The sequence below is a fragment of the Lolium perenne genome, chromosome 5, assembly GCF_019359855.2.
Source record: "Lolium perenne isolate Kyuss_39 chromosome 5, Kyuss_2.0, whole genome shotgun sequence".
Classification (NCBI taxonomy): domain Eukaryota; kingdom Viridiplantae; phylum Streptophyta; class Magnoliopsida; order Poales; family Poaceae; genus Lolium; species Lolium perenne.
The window spans coordinates 195,133,954-195,149,422 of record NC_067248.2 but is presented as its reverse complement, the minus strand read 5'-3'; the positions used below and the strand labels follow the sequence as shown (position 1 = coordinate 195,149,422).

Below are 15,469 nucleotides of genomic sequence, written 5' to 3'. Positions count from 1 at the left end.
CCATGGATGTAAGTTCAGGCTATATCATGTGCACATCTGCAAAATAAATTTAAAAGTACAACCATATGTGAACCAGAAAATAAAGAACAAGAGAAAATGAATAGTGGGACTTATGGCTATTTTTATTTAGTTTCCTCTACATGTCACAAGGAGCCATTTCATATGAATTTCGTATGAACACATATATAGAATGGTCCAGTGATGTGAAAGTTAGGATTGTTAAGCTTCATGCACTAGCCACTTGAACCAAAAATCCGAACTGATGAAAAAGGCTAGGCAATCCACATATACACTCCACAACAAGGATATTCTGTATATTACATATTGACAACCGCACAAGGATATTTGTTTGAAGGGCGCTGAAGGAATTAGTTAAGTTTCTCACATGATGCTCATAGGGCTGTGTGCATGTCACACCCCTACCCTAGTAACTCCTAAAACGGGTACATGATACGTCCACTGATGCCAGCTGGTTAATGCCCCTGCTGCATCCACATGCAGCATCAGCCTCTTCCATTAGATGCAAGGTGGGAAAGAAATGGTATCTTGCTGTCAATGGCACCAAAATCAGCATGATTCCATTTATTGAGTGCATCTGCCATTGGCAATAATAGTGCAAATGGAGTAAAGGTGTCTACGGGAGGGGACGAGTCTGGTGAAAGTTGGGAGTGGGGGGAGAAGAAGAATGATGCTGCTGCCCTTGAGCTAATTTTGTGCAGAATCACCCTCCCAATATGCAATCAACTAATTCCATGCCCATGACTCCACCAAACTGGGCTGTGCAGAAACAACCTTGCAAGATATAAGCATTCCATGTCCATCCCTCACTGTCACTGGGCAGGGCATCCAAGGCTGGGAGTGGAGGGAAACCACCATCATTGATGCCTCTGTTTGTGTGATTGACAGCATGCATGGGTGGCACTCATACCATATCTTTGTTTCAATTGGTGCTTTGATGTCCTCCACAAAGATTCCATGTGGATGGATAAAATGGAGATGGGTAGCATAATTGACACTACTGCTACTACTTGGGTGTGTGTGTGTGAGCCTCAGGTGTTGATGGACCATGTCCACTGGATTATGTAATAGTATATAGCAACAGTTTGCTAGTAGCTGAGAGTAAATCGCATCAACTACGTGTGGGCTCAAAACCAAGATATCTAACTGTCAGATACTTCAATTGGTTCATGATGCATGTGGCATGTGGGCTGTTAATTCTATAGATTTTTGGGTTCACCATGACAGTAACAGTTGATGCATTGGGTCCACTGGAAGTTTGTTGTATCTCCATAATTGAGAGGAGTAGAATGGATGGCAAGAGGATGGATGGGGATCTTATCTCTGAAAACCACAACAAAGTTAGCCGAAAGTGTCAAAGATAGCCTTTTCCATCATTTTCCATCTTTATTCCGTAGACGATAATTAAGCCGTCGCTTAACATTCTGGAGCTAGACTCGTCGGAAACAGCAAGCTAGCTAGGATAGATTACTACCCGATCCAATACTAGTCCAATAATGCAACCCTTGTTTCTAGTTCAAACCTGACAGAACAGGCTGTGATGGGATCGATTTGTAACCTCAGTTTTGTGCATCTTCCAGTTGGTCAAATGGGGTGCGCCGTTTGTGCCGTAGTGCTATGGAATCATGGACTGAGACGGAACAATCCATAATTAATTGAGTTTCCAATCAGCTGATAAGTTTGCTTATTCCATCGAACGTAACCAATTATGTCAATCCCTTTCGTGAGACGATATTAGCAATGATCCGTTCCGATTGCTTGGCACTGTCGACAAGTCATGGATTACTGGCACGGCACCATTAGTAGGGGATCACAGAGTAACGGGTTAGAGCAATTTCAATAATATAGCCAGCTGCTGGCTATAAGCCAAGTATCATGTCATTTATAGCCAACTTAGAGCCAATATATACAATAGTGAGCTATAAAAATGTAGTACTTAATCAATGTGTGGCCCACTTTCACTCTCACAAAGTGCCTAGAAGCACGTGCTAGAGCTAGCTCTTGCATAAGAGCCCACTCTCCTTCTCTCTCCTCCCCTCTCTCCTTCAACTAAGCAATAATGTATTATTTTAATCCTTATAGCCAACTGACTAAGACTTATTGTACTTGCTCTTAGTGGACTGCGATGACTGGCAATTTTTTTCTGCGCAAACTAGACTGGTAATTAGAGTTAGGAAGATATATTTTTTTGTTTTGAGAGAGAGCAGTTGGGAAGAGTTGGTCGCTGTGTCAAAAACTACTCATATAGCAACATAGCTGGGGGCTACATTTTTTATTTATTTTTGGGGAGAACCTGGGGCTCCGTGCGTAATGTGTTGTGTGGACTAGGCCGGCCCATGCTACACTGAACCATTTTGCACTGCATATTTAGTAGTCTCGCAAACTGGCTCTCATGGGCTCTTGGCCATAGGCTGCGTCTCTGCTTCGGGCTTTAATGTTTTCGGCACCCCCTGAAGTGGACAAGAAAGAACACATGCTCTTCATAAAAAAGAAAGAACACATGCTGATGCACATGCACCCACTGCCTAAAATTATTTTTTAAATATTTTAAAAAGTTTATGAAGAATATCCACATGTACATCCGGAGATTTAATGTTTGCATACGAAGTTTGGCAAAAAAAAACATTTTTATGGGGTAAAAAGAAAACCATATGTTTTGTGAAAAACTATTTTAGAACACCAAAAATCATCCTCCAAAATAAAAATGCTACAAAAAATATCATTTTTCCATAAAAAATTGTTTGCGGATATAGAATGCCCAGATATACACCTAGGAATGTCCCCTGAATTTTTATACTACATTTTAACCTACATTTTACATGACAAGTATTTACATTTGGTTCTGATAAAATAGATCTAATTTTCTTTATCATGAATATATCTAGAATTAAAAATGAGACCAACCTGGACACTAGCACCCGTTGGCTTTTTATAGAAGAAAAACTCCATGAGCACCCATGTCGAATCCAGAATTCAAACCTGAACAGGCTGTGTGCGCTCCCACACCTCAAGCCACTAGAGCGACACGCTGCTCTCAATATATCTAGAATTACAAGTCAAAACACCATGTCAATCGAACGTGCTCTATTCCGGCTATGGTGGCCGCGTGGGCATGGTTACCCAGACACCTACTCGTCAACTAGCCCTGTCCGTTAATGATGCTGGTTACCACTAAATAGTTTCACAAACCGGTGAAAAGTGTTTTTGGCTCCCGAGGTTTAGTGCTCTTCATTTTAAAAAAAGTTGTTTATAAGTTATCAAAAAATCTGAAAACTAATTCTGGAGATTGTCAGTGATAATATCTCACAATCATGGAAAATCTCAACCCAAAATTCTTTTTTACTTTGTGCTAGAAAAAAATAACAAAATCTGACATGTTTTTGGAGATTTGAAAATGACTAATCAAATCTGCACTTTTGTCATTTCTGTGTAGCTTAAAATATAAAGTATTTGAAATTGATATTTTACAAGTTTGTGGAAGACATTATTCGCTATATGCAGATTTTATGTTCAGAATTTTTCAAAACTTAAAAATATGATTTTTGATTTATTTGAAAAATGAGATCAGTAGTGCCCATGTGCACCAAATCTCTGACCCAGAAACTGGCTCCTATCTTACGAGCTCATGGCTACGTAGGCCCAATCAAAGATATGTCGCCATAACTTGATAAGATGCAAATGCAAATTAGTTTCAATTTCAACGAAATCTAAGCAAATTTAATTTGGTTGTCGGGTGCATATGGTCCTTCCGTCCAAAAAAAATTAATTGTAAAAAAGTCTAATAATTTTTTTAGCATGTATATCTCAACAATGTATGTGCATTCATACAGTTTCGCGAAACAACCCATATTTCTTATGTTATGGTCGATGTAAAAAGGACAGAACATGTCTCCCAAAAAAACTTATTTTTAGCACCAAATTTTACCTTTTTTACACAGCCCAAACGACAAGTGATTTTTTCATTAAAATACTTTATGTGCACGTACCATGTGAAGATGAACACATGAATTTTTGTTTGAATTTTTTTGATATTTCAAAATATATCAAAGATGCTGCACACAAGAGCCAAAACATCACTCCCAGAAAATAGAAATAAAGATTACATATTTGCATATATCAGTTCTGGTTTTGCAAAGGTGTAGGCTAACTTGCATACTGGAACTCAAAATAAAATACAGTAGGCAGGGGTATCTATTGTAGATGTCAAACACATCATCTTTGAGCGCCACATCAATCCTGACAAATAAATGATTGAGCAACACTATGTTCAACAGAAATAAGGAATAAATATAAGGCACATTTTCACCTGGGGATTGAAATCATCAATCTGGCCGCAACACCATTGTTAGAGGAGAGCATTCAGGGAGATGGTTACCAAAGAAGAACCATAAATTTGTTGAAACATGGTACTGCAAGATGCAGATGGTCCATGCAGTTAGCAACTTACTGCATTTGTGCTACCTGGCGGTAAAGTTTGAAAATAATTTTATCAGCACACTGCATAGATATTAAGATGGAATCATAAAAACAATAAAATGACTCTACATTTAATTCTTAAAAAATCTAATGAAACAAGATTTAGGTGAAGAAGATGCAGCAACAACTTCTACTTTAGTATTCAGAGCTTCTGATAGAAATCCTAATTCACTCTGCTTATTAATTCAAATTCCTAGCAGATATGAAAGACCCTAATTAGGTGAGCCCATGAGCAGCAAATGGACCAAGAAAGCATAGCTACATGTAGATCGTCTTTGCAACAAGATGCTCCATCTCTGCTTTGAATTGCCTACAGATAGATTTACACATCACTGCTGGGGTGCGCCCTGACGTACCTCTTATAACCTAAGTAGGGCAACACTAAAAGTACATAGGAGGGGCAGGAGATAATCAGCCATGAAATGCACTCACTATCTACCAGATCATCATCACTTAAACGAAATCAAGAAAACAAAGTCAGCATACATATAAATAAATGTAAAAGCGTAAATTTGTAGTACTGTCTCATTCCCAACCAATACGACCAATCGAACTCAGCGAAGATTTTTTGTGCGTCAAAATCATTGCTAGTATACAACACTAAGAAGCAGCCTCAATGACCAAGAAAGTAATCTGCAGAGAGGTAGAACTTGAAGGGACTGGAATAAAGGAGACAAATATTTGGTACAAGTAAAGGTTCGAAAGGAGTGCCTATAACACAACTGATAGACTATCTTCACACTTCAGCTTATATACTCCTACATCTCGTTTCTGAATATTGCAGGTGGAACTAAACCCCATACCATCCGTAGCAAGAAAGATAGGGTGACATTCCTAGTAATTTACGATGTGCATGCCAAACAACAAAAATATCTCTAACAGTGATGATATTTAGCATTGTCCTTACCTCAAAAGATTAAGACCGGATTGCCCATTAAGTCCACGATGGAGGTAGTGGTGGTCGCGAGATACAGCAGCTCTGCTAAGTAACCCAAGAAGATCATTGTATTGTAGTACCACAACCGTAACTTGTACCACTGCAGGATCTGGTCACTCATCATCCTCTACATCCAACAGATGCAAACACCAATGAGTGGGGCAAGAGATGCACAAGGTGAAGGCATCGATGGTACAACCTGTAAGGAAATAAAGAGCTTGTCCATGATAAAATGATTTCCAGTTTCACTTATAAGACAGAAAATATAAGTATTACAGTAGGCACAAGTAGACAATACTGTTAGGCTATATAGTACACATGGAAATAGCTGGACGAAGTTAGTTGACCTGTTAGGCTGATGCAGCATACTACCAATATACACTAGATCCTATAGGAATTATCCAAGTCACAAGTGTAAAAAAAAAGTGTGCTCTGAATGTTGTTTCTAAGCTATCATATAGCTGAATATGGCGAATGGGTCATCTAAGACTTTGTAGACAATATTAATGAGCAATTTGCAATCACTAGGCAACACAGCTAGCTGCAGTTCCCGCGGACCAAATCAGCTTAGCTCTTACCTCCAATATTCAGACTTGCACGAGTAGGACTAGTACTAAAGTGCATGACAAGACCAAATCTAGGCCATGGACAGGAGGCGATGAATCACTGGATGGTTGCAACATACAAAGTTAAACACATCAGAAGATGGGTCTTGAAAGTGAACCGAGAGAGAAAAAACTGGGAGGTCGCGAGGGGACTGGGGTGGAGAAGAGACCTGAGGAGATTGGCTAGGCAGAAGCTAGGGTTTTTGACCTGGGTTAGCCCTTTTATGCAGCACGGTGAAAACGAGCAGGCGGCCAGGATTCGCTAGAGGGAAATATACCGGTCACTCAATTCTGATTTCTGTGGTAAGCCCCAAGACTCCCACCAATTACATCTTTAGATATTCTTACAAAAAAAAAAACGTTGACATGGTCACAATTTTTGGCTGCGTCACAAAAACATATTTGTATATCTCATATCCTATTGTGCTTTCCATGTTACCTTGTTTCATGAACTTGTTCTAATATCGACAATTATCTGATCGATAGACAGAACACCATGGAAACAGTTTTCACCGACATTTAGAAACACCCCAAAAAGGGGAGGTGGGAAGGGGATGACATACGGAAATATGTGGGTGAAAACTGATGATACATGCACTTTCGTACCCGTTATAGATTTAACGAAGATTCATATCCCAATAGATCCATGAAATTAAAATGTGATTTCATGAACAAAGATAAAAAAAAGATCTATTTATGTGTTTATTTCGTTGCACCTTGATTGCACCTGAAAGCAATTCACTAATGTAGCAAAATAAAAGTAGTTTCCTAATACCTTTATCAGTACAAACAAGAATAATTTCAGTAGAGGAACGATAAATACTCTGTTGAACTTCGTTTTCATTATTTGTCAGACAACTAAAGTTACTGCTCTAATGGAGTATATGCAAGAAAAAAAATTGCATTGTAGAAAGAACCAATGCATGAACAACTTAAGATGCATTGCCTAGAGCAAGAGACACTGCAATAATGATCAAAATAGTTCTATGCTCCGACTACACAAACAACCCAGAATGCATTGTGGGCCTGGATGCATCTCATGCATGAACTCAAATAACTTGTCGACCATTATCTTACAAAACATCCAATGAACCCTGAGAAATCTTGGATACTAAATCTTGGCGGGCAGGGGCGCAGGTCACAGCGCAGGAGGGTTCGTGTGCAGGGCGGCGGCGGCAGACAGGCTCTAACAGACCTCTAAATTTTTCAAAATGAGACAAAATGCACACATGCTTAAAATCAAACAGGCTCAATAAAAATAACTAAGATGAAGAGAACTTTCTCTCCCTTTCTCTGAACCTTGGTTGACATCTATACATAACTTAGGTAAAGACCATTTTGTCTCTCTTTTTTATGCATCTATATTAACCAAATTTTGTTGTTGACAACCATCTATTACTAGGTTCATAACTTAAAATAGTTTTGATCTCAGGTCTTCAACACCCAAGTTTATCTCGTTTGGTTCAGTATCCTAAAGTTGAAATAATTACAGAAACTTTTGTGCACACCTTATATCCTAAAGTTCATGTCATCAGTGGCATCATAACTCATATATGCGCCAAATTATAAACCCTTATATCTGTCTACTCACATGGGAGAAAAATATTCGGTGGTCATGACAAACTACGTTGACTGATCTTAAAATCGTGGGGTCAAAATTGAGCTAACCACTATGATTCTTATAAATGATATTTAAACACATTCATCTTCTGAAATAGAAAAACGATGTCATAATCAAAATAAAGTATGGTCGTAAAATAACAAGAAATTATTTTCAATCTGCAACTGAGCTTATAGCAAGAATTTCTTATAAAACTCTACAATATAAATAATTAACAACATCAACATACAAAAGAAAAAAGTCATTTGAAATTACTTGTGGGTGCTCTGTATGAAAGTCATTTTCTTGATTCAGAACTATCAATGTATAGAGTTGATTTGGGTTTTCACTTTTCATATATAGACCAAGGCTAGAGGAGGCTGAATTAGTTACAGCTTGGACAATCCATGCAAGTAAGCTGATTTCTATCCTAATGAAATGCAGTAGTGCTGCAAATTCAATTGGAAACAAAATGTCTCTTTACCTTTATGAAATGCAAGTGAACGGGGTAGTATCGTATTATTGTGATTCGTGCATATACCTCATATATCTCTGCATCAATAAAGTTTGAGAGAAGAAGCTTACAATATTATTTGGTCTTGAAACAGTTGGGTTATATCGGTCTGGAAATTACGAATATATAAATTCAATTTTTTTCACTTTATATTTCATAGCATTCACAAGTAACAAAAAATATATGGAATTGTAATTAGAAAGAATTCCAAATAATAGTCTAAATAAGGTAATCCAACTTTCCTATCTTAATGGGTTGCAAGAGTCTGTGTATGAGAGTTGTTAGTTCTATTTGTGGCAACTACCTTGGACCTCCCATCCTTTTACAATAAACACATTCAGGTAAGCACTACACCAAGGGGGTAGAATGTATGCGCAACATCAGTGTTACTTCTAGGTGCTCCTTCTCATCTTCTCACAAAATAACAAAACAATTGATTATGCAATATAAGAAAAACAGCCAATTATTAACATAGATTGGTGTAGTCAGCTTCTTGTCAAGGAAAATTATCATGCAGACTCAATATATTAACATACATATACTGACTCATTTATTAAAACCCAAATGTAGAAATTAGTTCCTTCTTCATGCACAACAAAACCCAGATTAACATATATGATCATCTCCGAAGTTGAATATATACCTGTCTCAGTGTACAACAGAGCATTTTACTTGCAACGTTACATATTACATCAAGCACTATCCGGTTTTGTACCAACAGTTGAGGATGAGATGGGATTGGACACTACACGCTTAAATCTGTTGAGATTTTTGCTAGATTGTCTACATATTTTTTGTGGTAACAGTTTCATATAATATGTAGACGAGACTAATAACTTTATCAAATTGAGGTGATGCTGGGAAAATTCATGACAGATCAATACAGTTTTGCAAAACAGATTTAACTAGGCGGTGAACAATCACATCTCAATCTTAACCATTTGTACAGTCGGACATTTGGCATGAGCTCAAGGAAAACAGATCATCGACACCAACAGGTGTTTTGTAGGAATAAAAATAGACCAATGAAAATAAGACCCTCTCCTTTTGGCGCTTAGATATATGCAGAATTAAGGCGTCCACAACCTCCACAGTACAGGAATCATTCATGCCTAGAGAAAAAAAAGGAGCACACAGAAAAGTAGATGTCAGATTAGTGAGTACACCAACCGAATCAAACTGATCAAATACAAAATCAAAGAAAAGTAATGCTAAATAAAATACCAAGACACAGAATTAATCAGCTCCTAAATGTGCCAATTTTAGTTAGGTTTTTTAGGTCCATGACTCGATTTTTTTTATCAGGAGTAATAAACTGAGAAACAAATCTGCAAATGAGAAATCAGAGGTAAAAGGTGGACCAATTCGATTGAAAGAACACATTTTTATATACTATCACTGTGCCTTGCAATGCTAGAGTTTAAAAAACCATGCCACTCTTTACAAGACAATTTATTTTATATAATCAAGGTGTTGCCTTGTGCATCCGTAGAATTAATGTTAGAGCGATGTGTTATTGGATTACTGCAAAACAAAGTTAAATGGGTGGTCGGATATTCCGCTTAAATTCCAGTTGTTGGCAGCAGATGAGACAGTTGGTGAGCACCAATTAGCATAGCTGAGTGGTTCGTTTGTAGAATTCATCTTCAGTGCCACCACCAGAGATATCCATTGATTTCATATCTAAAGAAAAGTCAAAGCTAGAACTTTGTCATACTGATTCAAGACCAGGCGCATATATAACTAGTAAGGTATAGATAAGGACGTGTAGTTGACCATGAGCAAAAGAAGGAGCATCCAGAATTAAAAATGCATGCTCTACAAGAGAATCAAGGCACTGCAGGCGAGACTTTTTTAAACATAAGGCATAAAGCCCAGCTTTAAATTAATAAAGCCACAACATCCAGCTTACAGATTACAGATACCAATATCCAAGTCCCATACACACCGAAACCCCAACGTACTGGTACCTCACGCACCCAAAGCAAACACAACACACGGAACTGGAAACCAAGAGCCATACTAAGACACCATCTAAAACATCAACACTCGCCGACGCCGTCCAGCCCCTTTGCCTCCGCGCGCTTCATAGCCCTCTCAAGGATCGGTGTGGACGCCCTCACTCCAGTGTGCCTGGAGCTCTTGCGGACCGGCATCCCGGGAGTCGCAGATTTCTTCTTCCTGGAGTAGGCGATGGTCTTGGAGCGTCGGCCCTGTGCAACCGGAGCTGTCTCCCTCAAAGCCTTGTGTAGGTCGTCCCTTGGCTGCACAACGGCACTGTCCACTGAGACCGTGTCATCCTCCAACATCACAGAGTCGGTCCCCTGACCCTCCCAGCCCACGGTCATGTCCATCTTCTCCGGGTACCCCTCCTCCACTTGGCTGTCATCCATCCCGGATGGAACAGGGTCCGTGATCTGTGAGATGGTGTCCGCAGACAACGACGGGTCCCCTGCCGTCGTCATAGGAACCAAAGTCTCTGCAGGCGTAGTAATCTTCTCCTTCTCCACTCCTTTGTGTTGCTCGTTCATGTCCAGCTGAAACGGGAGAGATTCCATGGCCACTCCGAAATTGGTACCATACTGATTAAAGCCCCCATTGGCACGCCCGTCCGGTGCATGGCCACCGGTAGGGGCGCTCCAGGACCCCAGCAGCCCCATGGCGACCGTCTTGGCCCCCGCCGGACCCGACCCGTCCACCGGCTCAGCCCCGAGCCCAGGCTCAGTCCGTTGATCCTTGTCCTTCTTCTTCCTCCCGTGCTTGTTCCACTCTCCATCCGAGGAAAAGTAATCCGAGTCATCTTCCTCCCTGTCATCCCGAGGTGGTGGCGGCGGCGGGTCCCCCGCTCCCCCACCATTCCCACCCCTCGGAGCACGCTCCGCCTGAACCCCAACGGTAAAGCCCTCGCCATTGACGAACACTTGCACGGAGCCCTTGATACGGTCTGGATACCGGCATTGGAATCGCACCCGAACCGGCTCCGTCTCCCTCTTCAGGATTGAAAGGTCGTCAACATCAATCGCCCTGCCCACCATCCCAAAGGCCACCAACAGCCGCTCACGCTCCATCAGGTCCTCTGGAACCCCAGTGAGACGGACCCAAGTAGACGGGAGGACTAGGTATGGCTTCGGAGTGTTGAAGGCCTCCCGAATCTCAGTATCCTTCTTGCTGAGCGGTAGGTACAGCTTGCCACTCCCAGTGCTCAAGCGCAGAGTTTGGCGCGTGGGGAAGGTGACGGAGAATTCCGTCTCCGACAACCTCCGCACTTGCCAATCCCACAGGTCGTCCACCAGATGCTTCAGTTCCGCTGAGAGCTGCTCCTCCGTGAGTGGCGCGGACAGGAACTTGATGACCGCAGTGAAAGCTTCTCCTGCCCGCTTACTCCCCTTGAGCGGCTCCACATCGATGTTGTAGAAGCCCCCTCCGGTAATGGCGTGACCCAGCGTCTGGAGGCGGAATCCCTTTCCCCTCTTCGGACAGCTGGCTGAGGTGTGACCCTCGCTGCTACAGAGCACACAAAGCGGATCAAACTCACACTCAGATTGGAAGTGGCCTTCCCTTCCACATTTGAAGCATTCGCCTCCCACCGGCGCCCCTGTCCGAGACCCACCCTTGGGTTTACCGCTCAGAGCATAACCTCCTATGCCGGAGTTGGCCCCAGCCATCTTCTTCCCTTTTGCCTTCGGAGGTGGCCGTTGCCCCTGGCCACCTCGGTCGCCCTGACCCACCCCACCGGACCAGTTACCCTGGACTTGGTCCCCTCCGGTGGTGTAGGCCTTCTGACGGTGGAGTTCCTCCCGGAGCTGCTGCTCGCGCCACCAAGGCGGCTAACCCCGTTTCGCCACTTCCTCTTTACATTCCACGAAAGATTACCCTTAACCTGAAAACAAATTGCTCCTTTGTTCCTGCAGACATAGGTCGGAAAACAACAAGGTACGAAGTAAGAAAGTAGAACAAAAGGCTGCAATCAAGGAGGAACTAAGTTAGGGAGAAGAACTGGCTCACCAAAGAGTACGATAGCAACATGTGAAGATATGATGAATGAGGCTACACGGCCCAGGTAGAAAGTTCGATATAGATCCATCAGCTGCCGGGCACCACGTGGAAGTACTCAGTTGGTATTGACCAAGATACACTTTTCCGCCACAAGGTACCATCAGAAGAGAGTTGCCCTCAACATTGGGTAGCACCTTACTACTGACACTTAAAATCCTTCCGGATACGAAGAGAACATTGTCCCCGATGCTTGTTACCGGGACAAACCTGCCTAGTATAAGGTCAGCAAGTCTGTAAACTGTAATGCGCGAAAAAATGGGATGACCCAAGCAAATCAGGAGGATCTCCGAGTCACATTCTGCCAGGTAGGAGGATATGCGATGTTCGCTTGGCGGACCCGTGGCAATCAACTCTGGTGGTGGTGGAACTGAAGAAGATGAAGCTGAGGGCTTGGCATCATGCTGGGGCGGTAGAATCTGGAAAATCCGTGTTGTGGCGGAAACATGATCCAAAATGTATATCCTTCCTTGGAGTGATACTGGATTCAGAGAGAAGGAGAGGTTCCTGCGGGCGACGCTCCATTGCTGGTCCCCGACGGTAGCGATGGCTAAACATTTGATACCAGAGATGATGATCATGACGGTGATGGCTCCATCTGCGCTCACGCTGACGGAGGTTGAGCCGATCTTTCTGAATTTACTCCAGATGCGTCTAGTCTGAGGGCTATCTTCCGTGGACGAAAATAGGAACTTAAACTGCCTCAAGAGGGTGATGAGCGGCGGGAGCTCTGCGATGTCACCCGTGAACGGATGGAGGAGGCGGATGGCCGTGTCTTGGTCGCGTTGCAGGAGCAGGAGGCCGTCGACCGAGTCGAGGGCGCAGTGGTCGCTGAAAAGCGGGAGCTTTGAGCGGACGATGGCGCCGGTGGAGAGGTTGATGAAACGTATGTACTTGCCTAGCTTGCCGTGGCCAGGGTGCAGGCCGTGCCCCTCGGGCAGCATCATCCACCGGCGCGGGTGGAAACGCGGGTCGGCGACGCCGCGGCCACGTGGGCAGACGGTGCTGGAGCGCCAGTGGTGGCAGACGGCGCGGAAGCGGACGTAGTCCAGCAAGTCGCCTGTCTCCAGCAGCCGCCACCCGATCAGGCGGACCAAATCCGGTTGCATAGACGCCCAGGACGATGACGCGTCCGGTTCCGCCGAGGAGGTGACGCCGGCGGGGGTAGTGCGACCGCGACGCTTGCTGCTGCAACCCATGGTGGACAAAGATCGCTTCCGATGCACCCGTGATGACCAGCCGCTCATCCTAGTAGTAGCAGATCTGGTTGGGAAAAGCAATACAGATTGAAGTGATACAGGTGTAGGTTTTACCCTTGCGGAACGAACCCAAATAAGCGACAATAGCCTCGCAAAGAAGAAGAAGGTATCCCGGCGGGCCAGAGAACGGCGACGTGGATCGCCGCAGATCGAGCCGACGCACTTAGCTTAGTTGGATTGCCTTACTCCCGCTATATTAATACAGTAATCGATCAAAAACGTTGGATTGGCTTGCGGCAGGAAGAAGTGGAAAACGGAGTCTACTCTTTAAAAGGAACGTGGAGCAGAATACGGAATAGTAATAATAAAAGTATAAACTTCGTATTCGCGGTTGGGGCCGTTGGGCGGCCGAATCGAGCCCAACCTCTATCCGCGTGGGGAGAGATGGCGCACTGAAATTTACTAATCCCCTCGTGCGCGCCTACCTCGTTTTGTTCCGCTGGGCAAGATGGCCGCCGCCATGGATGCGCCACAGAGGTCTAGTTCAGTCACGCCCGAGACATAGATCCCGCGAAGGGTAAGATTTGTTTGGAATGTTCTCCGAGTTCATTCATTCGAGCACGATTTGATTTTGATGGCAGATTGTTGCTGTGACGGCGGGTTGTTGCAGACTTGCAGATGTCTTCTTTCTTGAGCTACGAGCTCTTTTTCGAGGACTCCTCTTCGTCGAATGATTCGGACCTAGATGAATTGCTCAACGACGACGACACAAAGCAGTGATCATCCTCGCCGCGAAGGAGCTCCAAGATATATTCAACCTCAACCGGTGGCGCTGATCTATGACCGGCCGCATTTGCATCCCACGGAACCGAGCGCTCGGGCACGCCGCACTGATGCAAGACTACTTCGCCGAGGTACCAACATACCCGCCTCATCTTTTTTTGTAGAAGGTACCGGATGCGCCGTAGTTTGTTCGTCGACATAGGAAAAGATTGCGGGACAATTCTCGCTATTTTACTCGCCGGAATTCTAACAACACCATGGGGTTAGCCCTTATTAAAAATCTCCGTGGTTATGCAGGTGATCGCATATGGCATCTCCGCTTAAATTCCAGTTGTTGGCAGCAGATGAGACAGTTGGTGAACACCAATTAGCATAGCTGAGTGGTTTGTTTGTAGAATTCATCTTCAGTGCCACCACCAGAGATGTCCATTGATTTCATATCTAAAGAAAAGTCAAAGCTAGAACTTGGTCATACTGATTCAAGACCAGGCGCATATATAACTAGTAAGGTATATAAGGACGTGTAGTTGACCATGAGCAAAAGAAGGAGCATCCAGAATTAAAAATGCATGCTCTACAAGAGAATCAAGGCACTGCAGGCGAGACTAACCCCGTATCGCCACTTCCTCTTTACATTCCACGAAAGATTACCCTTAACCTGAAAACAAATTGCTCCTTTGTTCCTGCCGACATAGGTCGGAAAACAACAAGGTACGGAGTAAGAAAGTAGAACAAAAGGCTGCAATCAAGGAAGAACTAAGTTAGGGAGAAGAACTGGCTCACCAAAGAGCACGATAGCAACATGTGAAGATATGATGAATGAGGCTACACGGCCCAGGTAGGAAGTTCGATATAGCTCCATCAGCTGCCGGACACCACGTGGAAGTACTCAGTTGATATTGACCAAGATACACTTTTCCGCCACAAGGTACCATCACAAGAGAGTTGCCCTCCACATTGGGTAGCACCTTACTGCTGACACTTAAAATCCTTCCGGATACGAAGAGAACATTGTCCCCGATGCTTGTTACCGGGACAAACCTGCCTAGTATAAGGTCAGCAAGTCTGTAAACTGTAATGCGCGAAAAAATGGGATGACCCAAGCAAATCAGGAGGATCTCCGAGTCACATTCTGCCAGGTAGGAGGATATGCGATGTTCGCTTGGTGGACCCGTGGCAATCAACTCTGGTGATGGTGGCACTGAAGATGAAGCTGGGACCTTTGCATCGTGTCGGGGCGGTAGAATCTGGGAAATCCGTGTTGTGGTGGAAACATGATCCAAA

General features: G+C 43.5%; 1 protein-coding gene across 1 annotated transcript; it reads right to left on the bottom strand.

Moving 5' to 3' along the window:
* Positions 1 to 4,078: 4,078 nt before the first annotated feature.
* Positions 4,079 to 13,488, bottom strand: LOC127301600 (uncharacterized). Its single transcript, XM_071820257.1, has 4 exons — positions 12,156 to 13,488; positions 11,983 to 12,055; positions 5,402 to 9,262; positions 4,079 to 4,479 (listed from the first exon to the last, which is right to left on the bottom strand). The coding sequence occupies exons 1-3, from the start codon at positions 13,448 to 13,450 to the stop codon at positions 9,257 to 9,259; spliced, it is 1,374 nt and encodes a 457-aa protein (XP_071676358.1). The 5' UTR covers positions 13,451 to 13,488; the 3' UTR covers positions 4,079 to 4,479; positions 5,402 to 9,256.
* Between the last annotated feature and the right edge of the window lie 1,981 nt (positions 13,489 to 15,469).

Coding starts and splice junctions, on each gene's coding strand:
- LOC127301600 (XM_071820257.1), bottom strand. CDS start 13,450: ATGAGCGGCTGGTCATCACGGGTGCATCGGAAGCGATCTTTGTCCACC. Junction 12,056..12,155: donor TGTTGCTATCGTACTCTTTG/GTGAGCCAGTTC, acceptor CTATGTCTGCAG/GAACAAAGGAGCAATTTGTT.